The following is a 21,102-nucleotide window of genomic DNA, read 5'->3' as shown; positions in this document are numbered from 1 at the left end:
AAAAGTTATCTAATATTCTAAAAGTTAACAAATTCTTCTAGTTTTTCTATTTAAAGTTGTCTGATATATATATAAAAAATGTACTTTGACAGCATAAACAAGCAAACAACAAAGCTGAACGATATATAGTATGATATTGTGTGTCTGGATTTAGGTTGGGTTAAGTTGTGTTGTTTTCTGTTCACTCGTGTTTCAGGAGTGCCAAAAGAAGCTAGAGCACAAGCTGGCTCTGGATTCATACCTGCTGAAACCAATTCAGCGTCTTACCAAGTACCAGCTCCTGCTGAAGGTGTGCCCAGGCATTACCACCCACTCCAGACACTCGCAGAGATATAGATAGGAAATCGATAACATATTCAGCTGAGCAGGTTCAGGGATTACGGAGATGTATGTTGTGTTTCACAGTGGATGTGTGTATATTGAACAGGAGTTGCTGAAGTACAGCTCAGGGTGTGAGAGGGTCTCCGAGCTGCAGGGTGCACTGAACGCCATGCTGGACTTGCTCAAATCTGTTAATGATTCTATGCACCAGATTGCCATCACAGGATATGAGGTGAGCACTGTGTTTTTCTGCATTTTAATGTGTGATGCAGGTAGATGATGTTGCAGGTTCAAAAACAAGGAATTTTTAATGTACAGTATGATGTTAATGTTCTCTCATATCAGCATTAAACTAAGTGAGGAAATGAGGAATGAGGTTCTTTCCACAGTGCATTCAGGCCCTCAACCAGGAGCTTGGACTTATAACACTCACTACCTCAGTTTACTAATTTAATTATTGCTTATTTTATTTTAATTTAATTTAATTTTATTTAAAAAAATCCACCTTGAATATATTAGGCATGATCATGTATGTCCAATAAAATATGACTTTGAATTTGAAAGTAAGTGTGTGTGTGATATCTGATAGGGTGATCTGAGTGATTTGGGCCGAGTCGTGATGCAGGGCTCCTTCAGTGTGTGGATCAGTCATAAGAGAGGCGCGACGCGGATGAAGGAGCTTGCACGCTTCAAACCCATGCAGAGGCACCTGTTCCTGTACGAGCGTGCACTCCTCTTCTGCAAGCGCAGGGAGGATCATGGCGAGCACGCTAATAAAACACCTTCCTACAGCTTCAAACATTGTCTTAAGGTATGGGCCACACACAAAATATCCAAATAAACCGGGTGGACCCGTTACTTATTTGCTCATTTATGTTATGTCCAAAATAAAATTGCAGTAGTAACTTTTAAAAATGATTAATAATAATTCTGCAGCCTGTAGAAAGCATGTGATGACTGAAAATAACAGCATGGAAAATGTCAGCATCCAGAATAGAAGCCTTTATTTTGTCGCATGTACATTACAGCATAGTGAAATTCTTTCCTTGCATATCCCAACTTTTTGGTGGTTGGGGTCAGAGCACAGGGTCAGCTGTGATGGCCAGTGCCCCTGGAGCAGAGAGGGTTAAGGGCCTTGCTGAAGGGCCCAACAGTGGCAGATTGGCAGTGTTGGGGCTTGAACCCTGTTCCTCCAAGCAACAACCCAGAGCATTAACCACTTGAACAACCACTGCCAATCGCCAGATGGAGATAACAATAGTAAAACAGATTGAGTTAGACAGGACAAGCTGTGTTAGCACCCAAAGCATATCCAGTTGTCACTGGGTATGCAAGACTTTTCATTAAAATAGTAAAGCTTGAGGCATTCTAAATGCTGGAGAAACAAAATACTAGGTTATTATTTTATACACATATCATACTTTACCCAGAGTTACCTATTAATCCTGGCTATTAATAATCTGGAATTTCACATTGTATAATCCTAAACCATGGTGTAACCTCAACAACCATGATTGAATATTGACTTGTCTTACCCTAATGTATTAGTGAAAATAAAATGCCATCGCCTACTATAAATCCTTGGTTGTTGTAAGCATGGTTTCAGTGACTGTATAATTCGCATAATATGAGGCACATGTTTCTGATTGCGTCTCTGTTACTAAGCACCTAAACAAAACTTTGTTTCACACTGTACACGTTTGGGAGCGCAGTGATGGGTTAACAGTAGGGTTTATCCAGGAGTAGGGTTTCATAAACATATGCGCTTCTAAATTACAAGTGTGAAACATTTCTCTATCTGAGGTTAGAAGCAATGTTTAGAACAATTATAACCGATGGTTAAGTGCATTGTGAAAAGCCCTGCAGACTTTTTCACTTGATCTTTCCAATCAAGTATAAGCCTTGCTAGTACAGCCAGCTTCAAATATCAGATTTCTAGCAGAAATCAAGGTGTCTGTTCTAGTGGTGTCATCTTAAAGGAACTTAGTGGTTCATTTGAGTTCAGCTTTAGAAACTATTACTGTTGGGATTTCAGTTATCTTTACGTCTGTTGACTTCATAAATATTTTGAAAGGTCCCATCTGTTTTATCTTGATTTATAATTAAGACCTAAGATACGGGTCATCTTTTGCCTCCCTTGTGTGTGTGTGTGTGTGTGTGTGTGTGTGTGTTTTGTGAGAAGTGCTAATTGGCTAGAGTGAGTGTTTCTCTGTGTCCTCTTGCAGATGAGTGCTGTGGGCATCACAGAGAATGTAAAAGGAGATGTGAAGAAGTTTGAGATCTGGTACAGTGGCAGAGAGGAGGTGTATTCGGTGCAGGTGAGGTCCTCATGAAGAGCTTGATTCAAGAGTGAACATATTTTAGTGTGAATGTACTTTTTAATCAATGCAATGCTTATAATTTGCTTTTTTCCTGATCGTAAGGCACCGACAGTGGAGGTAAAACTTGCTTGGTTGAATGCAATTAGAAAAATTCTCACCAACCAGCAGAAACTATTCAAAGGTGACTACAAATAACTAGTACTAAAGTTTTTTTTTTAAATATATTTAAAATATATACATATATTGCTTAAGAGATCCCTCACCATGTGATTTGCTTAGGTGAACTTTGTCACTCAAACCCACTGGCTGAACATTTTCCTCTGTCTCCGTCCCTTTCTGAGAGGTAAGACTTTTGAGAGATTCACGCCTTTTACACAAATAGAGCACTGTTAGCACATTTAGCAGCTGTTTACCTGTTTTCTTCACAGCTTCTTTAGCCTTTGATTTCCTAACATCTCCCTGTCCTGCTCTTACACTGCCTATTGCTTCAGTTATAAATTTGAAAATGCATATGTCTCCTGGAGAGCTAGAAGAGGACCGGAGTATAGCTGTGATAGACATGCTGAGGAGATTCAAAATGCTTGTAGCATCTCAAATCATCTCTGTGCCTCATTAAAAAATAGCACAAAGAAAAGCACTAAAACATCAATATTCAGCCAAGAAACATTCAGTACAACACGGTGATAATAATAATAATAATAATAATAATAATAATAATAATGTCCATTTAACCACTTATACTAAAAGATATATGCACTCAGTTGCAACATTAATAAATACCCTTGCTAATTTGTACAATTATCCAATCAGCCAATCATAAACATTTGTTGTGGCCCATCAGCACTCAAGTTTCGGGGTGTTCTGTGATGCTTTTCTTCTCATTGTTTTTCTAAAGAGTAGTTATCTGAGATATTGTAGACTTCTTGTCAGTTTGAACCAGTCTGACTGTTCTCCTCTGAGCTTCCTCATCAACAGGCCAGTTAACACCACAGAGCTTTGATTCGGTGGAATCAAATTCTGATAGGAAAATTGCATAAATGCACAGTGATAGAGGTGTTCCCATTTAAATGCTTTGGATGCTGCGTATATACTGTTAGTAGTAATAGTAATAGTTTGTAGTTAGTATAAAGTACATTAAAAGTGTGTGGTGGTGATGATGATGATGATGATGATGATGATGATGGGGAGGATGAAGCTGCACTGTGTGTGGTTGCCTCTCCTCCTGCAGGGCCATGCGGCCTTCCCGTGGGGTCCTTACAGGTTGCCTGCCACGTCTGGACCTTGTGTCCGTGTCAGCGGGTGCGTGTGTTTGTCTGCGCTCCCGGAGCCCACGCCTCGCTCGCCCTTCCCAGCGCCAGTGACGCTCCGCGGTAAAGCGGGTCGCTCTGATTCTCTTTCATCACACGCACACATACACACAGGGCTGCAGCAGCTGCACATCCCTCATGTCATAGCTTACCATCAGAGACCCACTACATGCGCCATCCATAACGCAGTTCTGCATGGTATGCAAATGATGAGAAAATTCAGAGCCTCTGGTATGGCTCCATGGTTTTGGCTTCTGAAACCATGCTTAGAAGTAATATTTCAATCACAGCGCTTATAAAGAAGCTGATGTTTGGCATGATGCTTAGTAATTATCCAATGTTAGCTTTCATCGATCGTTAAGCACATCATGTCCTTTCGGGGTTTGATTGAAACATCCCTTTATGACAGAGCTCAATTTTTAAACCTGAGACCAATACAATGATTTATTTTGTTTAGAATTCTATTATGACTCACAGGCAAGTGGTGAACAAATAAGCTTTGAAATAAAAACCTTGAGAAATCGCATCATAATTAATTTTGTTTCATTTTGGCTCAGCATGTGGCTGTGCTCTAATAAGTTCTTCCTAGGTCTGAATGCAAGCTTATATCTTCTAATGCAGTTTATGTTGGGCTGCTGGACAACGTGGCTTATTTCTTTGGGTAAAGTGTTTGTGTTTGTTTGAGAGATCATTCATTCAGTTTCTTTAGTATATCCTCTTCCTCACCTAATACAGCAAGAAGCAAAGAGCGTCAGTCAGCTCGGAGGAGACGGAGTCGGGCCACAGCAGTCCAGACCCGTTTAGCCGTTCTCCACAGCACCAGGACAACAGACACAGTGTGTACACACACAAAAAACCCACACACAACACGCATACTGGATATTGGTGCCTAGGGTTAGCTTTATTGCTGCGTTTAGCCTTCTGAAATTTGAAAACCAGGGCTGACAACACACATTAGAAATTACCAAGCACTGCAAAAACAACCTGAATAATGTATGTAGAATAAATTTGTTTATTGTTTAGGTGGAAGCCCATGATAGGAAGAATATCTATGCACTAGTGTAGACATGAATTAGAATGTAATATGACCAACATGTTATAATCATGTTTGACAATTCATAAAAATTAATATAATGTAGCATGTTGTCATGGTATGTTTGACTGATATATATACACTGATATTTTGTCTTATTTCTGTGACATTAGAATGTGTAGAATGTGTGTGCACTGGAACTGATGGATTTGTAGCTGGTGTACTTGTAGCGTCCCTTTTGGTTTCCTGACATATAAGCACACAGTGTATTTGTGTATCTTGAGTATGTGTAAAATGCCATTTTTGTTTCAGGTGTAACAAATATGTGCATTTATATGAACTGCTGCGTTTCTTCTTAGCTTTTATTTCATGTTAAGACAGTAGCTGTGAACTTATTATATTTATACCAAAGTTATGCTTTATAAAGTTAGTCAGTAGTAATACATCAGCAATTGTACTCATATGTCTCTAAATAAGAAGAAATATATAGAAGTCAAGACATTCTTACCTGAACCCAAACTTAAGCTGCGTCCCAAGTAGTGTACTGCACACTATGCACTAACACTATATACTATGTACTCAACTGTCTACATATTCAATGTTTTAATGTTTCATTTTATATATGTATGTCTCTGTGTGTGTGTGTGTGTGTGTGTGTGTGTGTGTGTGTGTGTGTGTGTGTTAGGTTGGCCAGGTGCCACTCACTCAGTGGATATCTGTGAAGATCTGGAGGACTGGAGTGGAGCTAATCTCCCTAACATGTCTGACACTGAAGAGGAGGACACTGTTCGTTTGGTGAGTGAGTTCGATCTCACACTCCTGAGTCGAGCCATAACTACCAACACCTGCTCTGTGCATTTATTCTCAGAAATGTTCTCTTTATACTCTTTCCTGAATTTACTGACATTCACTTCCTGTCTTGTTCTTCCAGTCTCCAGTTAAACACAAGGCTGGAGCAGGCTCTAACAGATACGCTCCAGATGACCTCATCATTAAGTGTGGTGATGTCATACAGCTGCAGCAGGAGGACAACGATGGCCACTGGTGTGTTCTTTTTACTTCTATTTTGTTTTAACATTTTTCTTTATGAATTTAGGTAGAGAATCAAAATCTGGTAAGATGGGTGTTGCATATTATTTGCATGTGTAAGTTGTGCAATAGTTGCTTGTTCCTTCTTAACGCTTTGCTAGATATCACCTTTTTACAGAAAGCACTCAGAGGTATGTAGCAGTGTTTGTGCTATAGCATTGTTTTCAAACTGATCCATGGTTTTGTATAGGTTGGTGGAGAACCTGAGCACTAAACAGAAGGACAGGCTCTCTGCTGCAGGCCTGCGTGGCATTATGGGAAGCTGCAGCAGAGGACGCTCTAACCAGCTGCATGGTGTGTAGTGTGTTATATAAGCTTCTGTTTTGCATGCAGTTGTTAATATATGTAATTTATTTAAATCACATTTGTGAAAAATGTCAAATATATATAAAAAATTCCACTTTTTGTAATTCTAAAGCAGCACTTGTAATTTGTGTGTTCATTGTGTAAGATTGTGTATATTTTTACTGGGGAAAAAACAACCTTAAACTTAAAATGTTTACCTTTAGCACATATCTCAGTTACATGAGTAAAGATTCCAATTCTAACTCCACTGGAAGCCAGCACGTTGTTTAAATGCATTTTCATTCACATTTATTTTATTATGTAATAAACAAACTAGAAAAGTAATAAATCACTTTTATAATAGAAAATCAGTAGGATCAAATTCATCATCCATTTCAGTCCCTCTAGTCTCTTTGCTACAGTAAGTATAAAGTCACTCACAGCATTTGATGTTGTCTCTTCGTTGCACCGAAAGCTGTCTGTACTTACAGTACATGGATGCTGATATGATCTCTGATTAATTCACTAGGTTTTTTGTTGTTGTAAATTAAAGTTGTCGAGATACTAAAGCAGGTAAAAATCTGCCCATTTTTATTGGTAAATCCCCGACATAACACAGTGTAAGGGTAGCAGAACTGTAGCACCTACTCTCAATATAAATAGGAATAAATACTATATAAATAGTAGGAATTTTTGAATGTTATTAGCGGACAAAGTCCATCTTAGGATTTAGAGCAATATAAAACAAGAGTTTCTCTCACAGCTCAATTTGTAAGTAAAGCAATCGCACTTAAACCCATGCTCTGTGCTCTATGTTGTATTTACAGCCATGATTGCTGAACTGGATCTTTATCTAACACGATCTCTGCATTCAGAAAGTATTGAAAAGGTTTATAAAGGATATAAAGACTTTTGAGTAGAGGTGTCAAAGACGTGTCTAAACTGAAATACTGCATGCCAGAATTCAGTCGCAGTGACATGTTTTCCCAAGTTGCAGTGTAAATATACAGGACATATTACACTACAGGGCATATTACACTAAAGGCATATTACACTACAGGACATATTACACTACAGGCATATTACACTACAGGACATATTACACTATAGGACATATTACACTACAGGACATATTACAATACAGGACATATTACACTACAGGACATATTACAATACAGGCATATTACACTACAGGACATATTACACTACAGGCATATTACACTACAGGACATATTACACTATAGGACATATTACACTACAGGACATATTACACTATAGGACATATTACACTACAGGACATATTACAATACAGGACATATTACACTATAGGACATATTACACTACAGGACATATTACAATACAGGACATATTACACTACAGGACATATTACACTACAGGACATATTACACTAAAGGCATATTACACTACAGGCATATTACACTACAGGACATATTACACTAAAGGCATATTACACTACAGGACATATTACACTATAGGACATATTACAATACAGGACATATTACACTACAGGTCATATTACACTAAAGGCATATTACACTAAAGGACATATTACACTATAGGACTTATTACACTATATGACATTACACTACAGGACATATTACACTATAGGACATATTACACTATAGGACATATTACACCACAGGACATATTACACTACAGGACATATTGCACTAAAGGCATATTACACTAAAGGACTTATTACACTATAGGACTTATTACACTAAAGGACTTATTGCACTAAATGACGTTATACTATAGGACATATTACACTACAGGACATATTACACTACAGGCATATTACACTACAGGACATATTACACTATAGGACATATTACACTACAGGACATATTACACTATAGGACATATTACACTACAGGACATATTACACTATAGGACATATTACACTACAGGACATATTACACTATAGGACATATTACACTACAGGACATATTACACTATAGGTCATATTACACTAAAGGACTTATTACACTATAGGACTTATTACACTAAAGGACTTATTGCACTAAATGACGTTATACTATAGGACATATTACACTACAGGACATATTACACTACAGGCATATTACACTACAGGACATATTACACTATAGGACATATTACACTACAGGACATATTACACTATAGGACATATTACAATACAGGACATATTACACTACAGGCATATTACACTACAGGACATATTACACTAAAGGCATATTACACTACAGGACATATTACACTATAGGACATATTACAATACAGGACATATTACACTACAGGTCATATTACACTAAAGGCATATTACACTAAAGGACATATTACACTATAGGACTTATTACACTATATGACATTACACTACAGGACATATTACACTAAAGGCATATTACACTAAAGGACTTATTACACTATAGGACATATTACACCACAGGACATATTACACTACAGGACATATTGCACTAAAGGCATATTACACTAAAGGACTTATTACACTATAGGACTTATTACACTAAAGGACTTATTGCACTAAATGACATTATACTATAGGACATATTACACTACAGGACATATTACACTATAGGACATATTACACTACAGGACATATTACACTACAGGACATATTACACTAATGATGCTGTGTTTAGTCTTATATCTTCTCTGTTGGTCTGTTTGTTTTACAGAACCAGGAAAACTGAAAACATGGAAGCTGAGCTCCCTCTAGACTGTCTTTTGGGATGTTCAGCCTCATGGCTATGTGAGCTTTATCCAAGACACTTGTGTCAACACAATTGCTGTTCTCTGTTCTATACCTGGGTGGGCCCCCTGTAGCCAGAGATTTTTTTTTTTTTTTTTTTTTTTTTTTTTAAATAAAAAAATATATATAATGTTACATTATGTTACAGAAAATATGTTACAATTTCCTGGATTCTGATGAGAGAATAAGGGCACAGTGTTGAAGGTCTATATAAGTCACAGCAAACCAGTTACCCATGACAGAGGATGCACCTTTATTCCTATCAAGTGTCTTTGATTAAGTACTCTCATGGATTTAAGAGATGCACAGCCACTCTGTTTTCCCACCTGGTGACTGGACATGATGCTTGGTGCATTTGGACATTGCAGCCTGGCTCCATGCCACTGTGTGGCACCATTTAATATATTAGAGCATTTTTACCAGTATGTCATTATGATCTAAAACTCTTCACTGTTTCCACATTCTCAAGACGTGACTGATTTCTAAGATCCAACTTCAAAAGACAGGACCAGCAGTTTGTTTGGTACTCTATTGCTCCTGCCAGCATTTCAGAGACAAGAGTTGCATGGCTTTTTTATTTTCTTCCCTCTCCCAGTTATTAGAGGTTAAATGTATCTGAGCCACACACACACATACACACACACACACACACACACACACACACACACACACACACACACACCCTGATAGACAAAGAAATCCTAAGGTGTGGCTGATTTTGATTCTTTTTTAACAGACTTTAAATATAACCTTGACAAATAATTGTGTGTCTATAGACAGGCTATTAAATGGCCTCCCATTTACACAAAGATTGGACTTGAGGTGCTTATTCCTGAAACGTTGGACAAAGTTTAACTGAATTTTCTTTTCAGGACAAAAACACGTCATTCCACAAATCACATTACCAAACTGAGTGCAGTATTGTATGGTTTTTTTGGCCCCAGATTGTTTTATAAATGCACTTAAAACAAACTTAGGGTTAAAGAACCTTCTAAATATTGAAAGTATTAAAGTCAGATCCAAAAAGAATTTTAGGAGACAGTTGGAGTATTATTAACACATGTATGCATGAAGATCCTTAATTAAGTCATGAGGGCCAGAGATTGACGTACACATTGAATTGAAACATGCTCACTTTTTTTTATTTAATACATCTTTGCTTCCTATTAGAGAAGGTTTTAGTGCAGTCATGAAATGTGCCTACTGGGTTCAGCGCATAATTAAATATTGATTGTGGACTTATATGAATTTACCACATCAAATCAAGCCCCCAGTCGGAGGGCTGGCTTTGATATGTCTGCGTTTGAAGTGGAAATGAGTTTGGTGGAGCAGCAGGACCAACTCCAAAGTGCACATTTCTTTACGGTGCTAATTTATTTATTTTGCTCGTAAGTTCTTACTTTACAGCTAAGAATGTTATGCCAGGCCCCAAAAAACTGTAGCATCTCTGTAATATGGACACTGCACATTATTATTTCCAGTTTAATATGACTGATGAAAAGCTTTAATTTCTGTAAATAAGTATGCACTATACTGTAAAGGTAGCAACTGTAGCACTTATGGAGAATTTTTATATGGACGGTTGTATTACATGAGTTTAAATAAAAGATTTTCTAGAAATTCTGTTTTAATTGGAGAGTTCTGCAGACCCCCAATACCCACAACCCCACCACCATCCCAAACACACACACACATACCTCTCTCTCTCTGAAAAGCCCCTGAAATGGTTGAAAAGCCTTGATCTGTGATGGGGAGATCCAGCGGTTTTTCAGAACTGGGCCATGAGTCTTTTTAGGCACACACAATCAAAAAGTAGGCTTTGAGTGTCAGATATTCACAGCATACCGCATTTCTTCTCTTCCTCTGAAGTGTGTGAGTTCAAAGCTGTAGCACGGCTTGCTTTTTGGGCTCCGCGTGATGAATTTATGAAGTGATTTCTGTCAGTCCAGTAGGGAGGGGAGGGGAGGAGACCGGAGGAGGGGTGTTGCATGGTATGCATTTAGAATCCTGTCCTGTTTTTATGCTTGCTTTGAAGAAATACTAAGTACATTTTTGTATTTTTTTCCCTGTCATCATCAAGAACAACTAGATGGAGAGTGTAACTAATTCAAATATATGACGCTATTTGATGGCTAAATGTACATGCTTTTTTTCAGTCTATAATCAAGGTAAGAATGATTAATGATTTTTTTTTGGGTAGCAGAAATCTAAAAGCTGCATTTAATTTAAGAAACCATTCATATTTAGTTGTCAACAACTCCAACAAAACCCCTATACGAGGGTACAATCCCATACTGATTCACACATTACAGACAACTTAGAGATGCCTACAGCCTACAACACATGTCTTTGGACTGGAGGAGAAAACCCTCAATGCACAGGGAGAACATGCAATTTCCACACACATAGGGAGGCAGGTATTGATCCCCAACTCTGGAGGTGTGAGACCAACATAGCCACCGTGCCCCCTTCTTGAAATTACTGTTTAGTAAAAATCTAAATCTTGGGGGAAAAAAAATTAATATAAAAAGAAAAAATCTTCAAATTATAACTCAACATCATTAGCTGGCTTGTTTTTGGTGATCCCAATGACATACTGTATCCATTTGTAGTAGCTGCCTACCCGTGTGTATACGCCATACTTTCCTTTTTTGGCACATTCCTCCCCCCAGCTAACAATGCCAGTAAGGAACCATGTTCCTTTATACTGGTTGACATGGGGTCCCCCACTATCCCCCTGACACGCGTCCTTTGATGCGTCCTTATAGCCAGCACAGAACATGAAGTGTGTGATCCGCTCACTGCTGCTCTCCTTACAGTCGCTCCTATCCACATAGGGCACGTCAGCTATCTGAAGTACTTCTGCAGTTCTTCCGTGAAATAGCAGCCGGCCCCAACCACTAATGGTGCCCGGTGTGCCAGAATGAAGCAGGCTCTCGCTAAAGCTGCTGGGTCCGAGGCAAATGGACCGCACGTGGTTGTTGAAAATGATGGAGCGGCCAAGACGCACAAGAGCTATGTCATGGTTGTATAGGCTGGTGGATGGGTCATAGCGAGGGTGCATTATGGCCTTCTCCACTGTTATGTCCTGCTCTGTGTCCTCTTTCTTGCTGACATCATGCTCACCTGCGAGATATGCAGATTCATACAGAACACCATTATATTTGTCACATTCCAAATGACCTGCATCATATTAGCCTAATTTAATTTAGGTACAATTGATGAATCATTAATCCAGGAATAAGATTTACTATAACTAGAGAAAGCTTTGTTTATTTAAAATGTTTATTTAAAAGCTAAAAGAGAGGACAAAAGGTTTACTTTTAGTTCCTGAAGTTTAGGTGAAGGCATATAGCATTGGCATTGGGCATATGGCATTGCCTGCCTGCTCTGTGTAGGTGTTAGTTATATTGAATTTTGCTTTCAATGTGAAAATGGTGCTGTTTAAACCTTGCTATATTTGATGTCATAGTTGATGTCTCTATTAGCCAGGAGTCTTACCTACTCTGATGAAGAACTCTTTCTGCTTGCTGTCTTCTATACAGTGTGCTGCAGTGATGACCCACTGTGCGCTTAGAATAGATCCTCCACAGAACACCTGCTGTGTGGAACGCAGCACCAAGGCCACCTACAGAACACCAATCAGCAAAGCCATGCTTATACATTGTCCAGATAACATGTCATAGTGGATGTTAACTGCTTATTCCAGCTGTTGTGAAATTTCCCAGACTCTCTCTGTACCTGCCAGGGAATTTCTCCAGGCAATGCAGAGTCTCCACCAATGATGCGAGTCCTGTTGTTGACCTGCTCTGTGTTGTTATGGTACCACATGGGTAGTTTGGAACGAGAAGGGGTGATTTTTCCCTTTGTTTGGCTTATGGTTTTGTTAGCAGTGGTAACTCTCTTCTGACTAACAATACTTTCAGGTTCTGTCCTGTTAGGCAGTTTGGAGCCTAAAGCTCTCACAACGATCTTTTTACTCAATTCTTTAACACCACAGGGGAACTTCACTGTAAACACACACAATAGCATTACATATTGAAGGATTAATTATTAAATGATGCAGTCTCTCAGCAGACTATTATTCTGTGAAGCTCTGAGGGAAAATAAGGTGTATATAAATTACCTTCAGGCACACATTTAACCTCCTCAACCAGTTTGTACCCAGTAGCGCAGGAACACACTGCAGCATGAGTCTCCAGTGTGGAACAGAAATGCATGCAGCCTCCGTTGTTAATATCACACTGCCTGGCAGTCACTAATCAGAGCAGTATAAACAATAATGGATCATGTTGGGGACATGGGGGAAATTACTGACATTGTATTTTTTCAAAGGGGCCTTAGATTTATTTATTATTGTATTTTTTTTTGGAGATTTCTTTAGTCTCACCTATTTCACACTTCTGTCCAGTGAAACCTGGTCGACAGTGACATATGTATGTGCTCTGTTGGTGCTCACATGTGCCCTGGTTTTTACATGGTGTTGCTTTGCACTGGTTCCCATCTGAAACAAGAAAACATTTAAGATCCAGTGTGTGTTGAAAATTTTACTTGAAACAATTTCTATATTCAAGAACTTTGAATTAAGTCACAGTAAAAGATTAAAAGGAACTTACAAGCGTAACTTGACCAAAACTCCATCTATAAAACCAGAATAAGTTTAGTCAGTGATCAGTAGAGTTCTGAGATATGTGTAGTACTGTGAGTTCTTCTGTTACTCACTGTTTTCTCATCATTTTCGAAGACTTCTCTGGCCTCCTCCACGCTACACTTCTCCTCTATGCACTCTCTTTCCAAATTCCCTTTAAAAAACTCCTCAAAAGCACCTGTGTTTGCCCGCCTGTACCGCTGAAAAAGAGTATCTGCCTCCCACTTATCCAGGAACACTGGCCCTGGGGAGATGTTGAGAGTCGTGAAGTGATTAAGATTAAGTACGGATCTCTAAAAACATACTTACAGTAGGCACTTATTCTTCCATTACTAGTCTATAATGTACATCATTGTATGTATCGTTATTTATGGACAAGAAAGCCAAAAGCTATTTTGATTGCATGCTTGTGCCTAACATTGTATTAATTTGAGCATTGTGAGATACTGGGTGTCTTACCTGCAAAGATCTGGAGCTTTTGCTGAAGCAGAACCGAAAGGAGAAAAAAAACAGAAAATGTAGCCATGCCTGCGGAGAGCAAATTTATTCCACGCTTTAGTCAGAGGCTAAGTAACCAGAGCCAGCACTCCAAAGTGCAACCGTATGTTTGTTCTGCCTACACAGTTTTGTGTGTGTTTGTGTGTGTTTGTGTGTGTGTGTGTGTGTGTGTGTGTGTGTGTGTGTGTGTGTGTGTGTGTGTGTGTGTGTGTGTGTGTGTGTGTGTGAGTGTGTGTGTGTGTGTGAAAGAGAGAGAGAGAAAGTGAGAGATCTACAATCAAGTACATATGACAGAGATTATAATTTAATTATCTGAAAGCAGATGTGAATTTAGCTGAGATAAAGTAGAACAAGCATCTACACACATTTGTTGAGATTTTCTGACAGTTAGCCAACATCCAAATACTTTTATCAATCCATGTGCAGCATACATTAAATATTTAAAAGCATAAGTAAACAAATTCATAGTTTTGGTTTGTGCACTAATTACGAAGTGCTAATAATGATATATACCGTTTATCCTCACCTGCATCTACTAGTTTCCCAGCGTATTAAATACATTATTCCTCCACTAGATGGCAGGCTTGCAACTTTAATTCCCTTCTCAAAAGAACATTTAGTACTTTAATTAAATATATATACGGCTCAGGATCTGGTCCGGAGTGAATAATATGGTTATGATTTTGGTAATGAGCTAATTACAAAAGTTTGTGCAGATTCTTATTATAATCATTAGCTTATAAGCATTTTTTTTCCACCTCAGTTTCTGCCTTTTTATGAAAATTAAAAATATCCATCAGTGCCACTGGTCAGTATACCTGGGGCTCCATGAGCACAATAAAATGAAACCTGACCTAAAAATGGACTCGCCGAACTCCATGAAATGCAGATAGCGTTAGTACACTGTATCATCAGTAGCAAGGAACGAGCTGAATAAGCAGAGTGGAGGAGAACCCTGGAGGCTACAGTTAAATTCCACTGCTAACCTGCAGCTTTAAACCCCTTAGTATCTATCCCAGGATCTTCCAGGCCTTAGGGATTCCCTTGGCTTCTAAGATGAAGCGGTCATATTGACTGTGGGCTGTTTCATCTCATCTAGCCCATACTCAGCTAAATTATTCATACTCATGCAATTAACACTGGTCATCAACCCTACTGTGAGAGCCACTTAATCTAGGTAGGCAACAGTAGCTGAAAGTTTTTTTAGATGTGAGAGGGGGTGATAAGTGCCTCTCATATGAAGCAATTAACAAACAGTGTAATTGTAGCCCTAAGCCATTTCAGAGGGCGTCAATAATTAGAACTGTATCACTCCAAACTTTAAATTGCATCATTTAATAGCAGCTGCAGCTCTTGCCTTTGAATCGTTCTTGAATGTTGAGGTTGTTATGTAATGCAGAGAGAAGCTGATCATTACCATTACCAACAGCAGAGTTGGCATTTCTATTTCAAAAAAGGTGAAATGGGTGATTGACATGTGTAGTGTCACAGTAGTGCTAATGTATCGGAGAAGACCTGAAACCAGCAAGCCAACAACCCATATTTAGTGAGATTGATGCAGACACACAGGAGTATAAAGCATGTTCCTAATACTTTCTGTCACTTTTCACCTCTTCTTCAGGGTGAAGGCCATATAGCTTTAGAATACAGTACAGGTCTGATGTACAGTATTGATGCACATGTCTTCAGGAAGACTAATGTCAGGATGTAGATGTGGAGGCTGATTTATAAAGCAACATCGTTTGGCACCATCTCCAATTAGACCAGTGGCCAGGCCGGGGGCGACAGCCTGCTCCTGTAGATAATAAACACCAGGGAGATTAATGGTACAACACTTATTCAACAGAGAAAAGCAGGTGGCGGGCAGAGCAACTGGCCTTATCTACACTTTGTCTTTGCCTTTCTAATTGAGGATTTCAGCTAGGATCGGTGGCTGTTGTTTCAGTTTGTATCAGGCTTGTAAAGAGACCCTAGCTAGCTGTGTATTTAAAGGAACACGTGTTTTTCAACCTAATCATTAGTCGTCAGAAGTATACAACTCCACCATCTGCAGCACACATGCTATCACCACTGACACATATTTTACACATTTGCATGTAATGAAAAAATATATAAAACCTGTTTACTTGTGATCATTTACAAATGGAAGTCTAAAGGCAATTGTATAAAATATGTGACTATCAAATACTCAAAAGTACAGTAATCACACCAACAATAAAGCTGACATGAGGCAGACATGAGATTATATGTTACCACTACTCTACTGGAACAGTACAATTAATATTAGTTCCTAGATCTTCCATAAAATCAGAAAGAGACTGTATGATAAAGCTACTATTCTGTATCGCTTCTCTCCTTGTACATCTTGTAACTTGCAACTTCCTTATCTGGCCCTTTTATCTACTTACTCTTCCTTGAGTGGGTTTCCTAACTTTTTTCCAGCAATCACTCAGCACAATGTGATGGGAATGTTCTTGGAACAGTTGGCCATATGATAAAAATATTTCTATTAAATACCATTTTACTCAATTGCACTTTTAAACAAAGGTTCCTTAAAGCTGATTTGTTTGTTTTCTCACTAAATATATAGCCTAGACTTAACATGGCTTATGGCATATAACCTGCACCACATCACGCCCATATATGGGTCATCTTCAAACTGTTGCCTCAAAGTAGGAAACACAAAATTATATAAGATGTCTTTGTATGCTTTGTATGCGTAGAACTATAGGTCTAAAACTTGGTCCCGCAGGACAGTACCACTGTGCACAAAGCAAGCTTCATGTAGACATGTAGCCAAGTCTGAAGTGGAACAACAGTCTCTGGGATGAACTGGAATTGTGACTGCACCCCATGCCAACTCATCTGATCAGTGCCCGAAATCACTAGTGCTTTTCCCTAGGAAAGCCTTCCCATACAAGTGCAGGTTTTACAACAGCAATGATGGACTAAATCTAGAATGGGGTGCTCAAATAGCAGATAGGGCTGTGATGGTCAGGTGCCCACAAACATTTGGCCACTTGGTGTTAATGAGCAAACAGACTAGTGCTCCCAAACAGTGCAACAGAGAAGTCTTCACCCTATCTTTTAGCAAGTTTGAATACTAACAAAAACATATGTGGCCAAGGGTAAAAGGATGAAAACTGGCCATGCTTTCTGAGAGTAGAGGATGTCATACTTTTTGTCCTCAATCACACTAGCCAATCGTGTGCAATCGTGACTGTCTTATGCTGCCATATGATGCAGCATGAATGGCCATTCAGTAGCTGTTGTCTGATAGCAGAGACCCAGCTGTAGGATGGGAATGGGCAAGCAACCAAACTGGGGAGAAAATGAAGAGAAAAAATGTTAGTAACCACATGAACGTACTGTAAGTTTGAATCCAACAGTAACTGGGTTATCACTTAAACTGACAAGCTCTTATTAAACTTGGACAATCTGTATTGAATGTTTCCCAAAAGAGTTCCATATCCATCTGTTTCTGGAAGATTTTTTGGTTTTATAACATAGCGTACATCATTAGAGCTGACCGGGTTCCAGATATCCACAGTTTTTTTCAACCTAAGCTGTGTACGCTGCTAAAAAATCCAGCTTGCTCAGACCAGATGCCAAAATACATGCTGAGCTGATCTCGCTGGATGGTAAGTTATTTACCATCATACTTATTAGTAACTAACCCGATCCGTAAATGTTAAGATCTTTTTCTAATTGCTTTACTGTTGTGTTATTTCCTAAATGTGTATGGTGTACAGTAGCTGCAGTAGTGCTAATTCAGAATTCATTCCTTTTCTATCCTTTCTCCTGGCACTTACCAGCTGGCAAAGATGGTCTACCAGCTCAGCCTGTGTTTTGGCAGCTGGTCAACTAAACCGGATTTTTTATGGTAGTGACGTAATTTGTGTTTAACCTTGGATTTTGCAGTCTGCAACGATATGAGGTACACGTTGTGAGCACATTTGTCATGCGGTTTCTTTGATTGTGCTCAGAGGTTGAGTCATGTAGTGTGAACTGTAGTAAACTCATTTGTTTTACAGGTTCAACCCAGCTGAAGCAATTCAAATCCATTTAACTGTTCTGTTTCCCTGCAAAGTTTCAGCTTTTATTTTCAATTTTCAGTAGAATGGAAAAAACAACACACCTTGCCATCCCAACAGACAAGAAACTGATTCTTTAAACTGAAGATTATTTTAAAAATGAAATATTTTAAACCATGTGGTTTTTAGACAATTGACATTATTATTGTATGATTATTTACATAATGTTGCATGTGATGTCATGTGACTAACCTGTTTACATGTTTATCTGAGATCAGGTATAATCTCAGGGCACCACATGTGACGATAAATCGGCATGATGTCAAATTGTCTTCGTGCATATTACATGTTTGCATGGGAAATTAATATGATTTCTTATTAGAACTGTCATTTGGTTAAAAATGTATTAGTCAAGAATAGTAGATAGTAATTGCAATTAGTATGTTGGTGTTTAAATACTGCAGTCCTTTAGGTATAATAACAATTTTAAACATGGAACTACAGTATATGAATTAATTACATTTAATTTACATTTAATAAAGAGTTAACAGATTGTCGACACATAGAAATGACAATATATCTTCAAGCTTTCACAGCCCTATGAGATTGGTTGTGGTTTATAGGTGTATCGCATTGCTGATGGTATCTGGAAAGACATGACAGTCATGCAACCTCACTGCCTGTGGTTTGATTTATGACTGGTCTCTTCAGTACTACTGAAAAAAAAAAAGAAAAAAAAAAAGAAAGAAAAGGTACTCTGTGTACTTTATCTCTTTCTGGTCATCCAGGCATTTTCACAGCAGTAATATCAGCATGTCCACTCAGTGGCAGTATTACACGGAGCATTTGCAACTATTTATTTTATAAGGACCACAAGAGCACCCACTGAGAGACTTATGGCTATTCAAGACATTCAGCCATTGCTAAAGTTAGTAAGTTAACCAGAAGATGTGGTCCCTTTTATGACTAATCCTCTCTACAACATACACTAACATTCAATCATTTGGTCACTAGAGGGAATATTTCACTGTCTTTATGACAATTTAAAAAACAAGCTTATGGCTGAAATTGTTTTCTAGTCGAATATAAACAAATGTAGTTTGGTTGTTCATGAAGTTGCTTGAGAAGATGCAGAACTACTTCAGGAATACTGATGATAATTTTTAAATGTATTTTATTTTACTGTAAAAACACCCTTCTTGGTCACTGCCTGTCAACATTATATTTCTGTAATAAGAGAATATATTAATAATGAAGAAAACTTTACAAGAGAATGGCCCAAATTTTTAGACTGTGTAGATAGACTATGTCACATTTGACATATGGTTCTGAATCTGTTACTTTGGATAACATTAAGTTTAAGGATCATGTCTGGGTTTATATAATGAGGACACTGTCTGGTTCATGTTCTCTTTAGAAAGGACTGATTGGTCCCTGGAGACAGAAAATTAAGAGATCAGCTTAAAATTATGATAGAATAAATAGCTGTAGAAGCTATAGAAACCTTAATAAATAAAACATTGTAACTATGAGGATGTACAATAAAAGGTTCAGTTGAATGTTTTCAGTCACAGCACTGAAATGAGCACAGGTTATCTACTAAGTGAAAATGTACTTTTGTAGATTTGTCAGTTTTGGTGACTGAAGTGTTATATATATTTCACTATGAATCTGATAGTAAATTCTGATAGGAATTTGTGCCAGAGTTATTATTTTGCTCTAGACACTACCTGTTAGGCAGACATGAATTTGTGAATGGTTGAAGATTGAGCACTGTCTGGACTTGAATGTGTATTCTGCTTCAGAATAAGTGTTGAATTAGGTTAATGAGTGAAACAGGCTTCTATCTTCAAGACAATACTCTGCTGGACTGCTTTTCACTGTTTTATACATGCAAATCCCCAACATTAGTAGTTATGTCTCTCATAACCAGACATAATTCTGAAGTCTTGTATGATACTGTACTCTTCCATAAGTGTTACTCTGAAGTCATTTAATGTTATTAGCCTTGTCATCAGTCTTGTTCACCTATTATTGGAGTTATTTTCTCCCTTATAGGAAAAGACTGCAGGCTTGAATAGTTTAGCTCATGTTTCAGTGCCCCTGCATTGACATTAATGTAGTATTTGATAAAGAACACCTTTGTTAATTAGTGCAGCCAATGGGTTTACACCCACAGGACCTCACTGCCGGTCTGACCCAGCCCATTGCTGGCAGCTGACGTTTAAACCGTCTGCTTCATATTTATTCAGAAGATGAAAAGATGAAATATATACTTTGAACATGCTTAGAATTTCTCTAGCTTTCATTATGCATTATTTCTATTTTTTAGACTATGTTGAGGTCAGTCTAGGATGATTTTGGGATGAATGCATAGGTAAAGATATAGGGGAAGATGGATGTATGGATGAGACTGGAAATTGACGTTTTTAGTCTTATGTTGTGTGATTGACGTATGTGTTCACACACAATGTAGTAATTTTTGACTTGATCCTATACATAATGTTCTATAATGGCATTGTTATACCTTTCCTTTTAAGGAAAATCACTTATTTTCCTTTGCACCAGTTATATATCAGGTATAATAGAATTATACCTGTGTGACATAAGACACATTCTGCACTGTATTTAAGACTGCACTGATCAGCCAACGTTACTGACTGTGACCTATAGTTCTTAAAAAAGCCCAGCTTTTATGTACTGAGTGTCAGTCATAGCTCATTAAAATCTACTGTAGGAGGAAGGAGGAGGACAGAAAATTGAAGAATGACAGCAGAGGAAAATTAGAAATTG

General features: G+C 38.2%; 2 protein-coding genes across 2 annotated transcripts in view; one reads left to right on the top strand and one right to left on the bottom strand.

Moving 5' to 3' along the window:
- The window catches only part of mcf2a (MCF.2 cell line derived transforming sequence a), a 34,351-nt gene extending 25,147 nt beyond the window's left edge, over positions 1-9,204 (top strand). The window contains exons 20-30 of the mRNA XM_060884976.1: positions 197-289; positions 428-553; positions 911-1,132; positions 2,547-2,639; positions 2,745-2,823; positions 2,922-2,985; positions 4,685-4,785; positions 5,668-5,777; positions 5,914-6,026; positions 6,262-6,365; positions 9,056-9,204. Of these exons, the coding sequence (XP_060740959.1) occupies positions 197-289; positions 428-553; positions 911-1,132; positions 2,547-2,639; positions 2,745-2,823; positions 2,922-2,985; positions 4,685-4,785; positions 5,668-5,777; positions 5,914-6,026; positions 6,262-6,365; positions 9,056-9,096 (1,146 nt within the window). The 3' untranslated portion in view covers positions 9,097-9,204. The remainder of the gene's footprint in view (positions 1-196; positions 290-427; positions 554-910; positions 1,133-2,546; positions 2,640-2,744; positions 2,824-2,921; positions 2,986-4,684; positions 4,786-5,667; positions 5,778-5,913; positions 6,027-6,261; positions 6,366-9,055) is intronic.
- A 937-nt stretch (positions 9,205-10,141) lies between these two features.
- f9a (coagulation factor IXa) lies at positions 10,142-14,394 on the bottom strand. Its single transcript, XM_060885762.1, has 8 exons — positions 14,237-14,394; positions 13,852-14,021; positions 13,746-13,770; positions 13,520-13,633; positions 13,256-13,387; positions 12,871-13,139; positions 12,631-12,757; positions 10,142-12,255 (listed from the first exon to the last, which is right to left on the bottom strand). Exons 1-8 carry the CDS (start codon positions 14,301-14,303, stop codon positions 11,675-11,677), a joined length of 1,485 nt encoding a protein of 494 aa, XP_060741745.1. The 5' UTR covers positions 14,304-14,394; the 3' UTR covers positions 10,142-11,674.
- Between the last annotated feature and the right edge of the window lie 6,708 nt (positions 14,395-21,102).

This window comes from Tachysurus vachellii, chromosome 13 (genome assembly GCF_030014155.1).
Source record: "Tachysurus vachellii isolate PV-2020 chromosome 13, HZAU_Pvac_v1, whole genome shotgun sequence".
NCBI lineage: Eukaryota > Metazoa > Chordata > Actinopteri > Siluriformes > Bagridae > Tachysurus > Tachysurus vachellii.
Note: the sequence above shows the minus strand (reverse complement) of the source record. Positions and strands in the feature narration are given on the sequence as shown.

What these genes read in the sequence shown, in the direction of transcription:
- f9a (XM_060885762.1), bottom strand. Translation starts at nt 14,303, where the DNA reads ATGGCTACATTTTCTGTTTTTTTTCTCCTTTCGGTTCTGCTTCAGCAA. An exon ending in GTTTTGGTCAAGTTACGCTT is followed by an intron (nt 13,634 to 13,745) that starts GTAAGTTCCTTT and finishes TTCTTGTTTCAG; the next exon opens with ATGGGAACCAGTGCAAAGCA. An exon ending in TGGACAGAAGTGTGAAATAG is followed by an intron (nt 13,388 to 13,519) that starts GTGAGACTAAAG and finishes TGCTCTGATTAG; the next exon opens with TGACTGCCAGGCAGTGTGAT.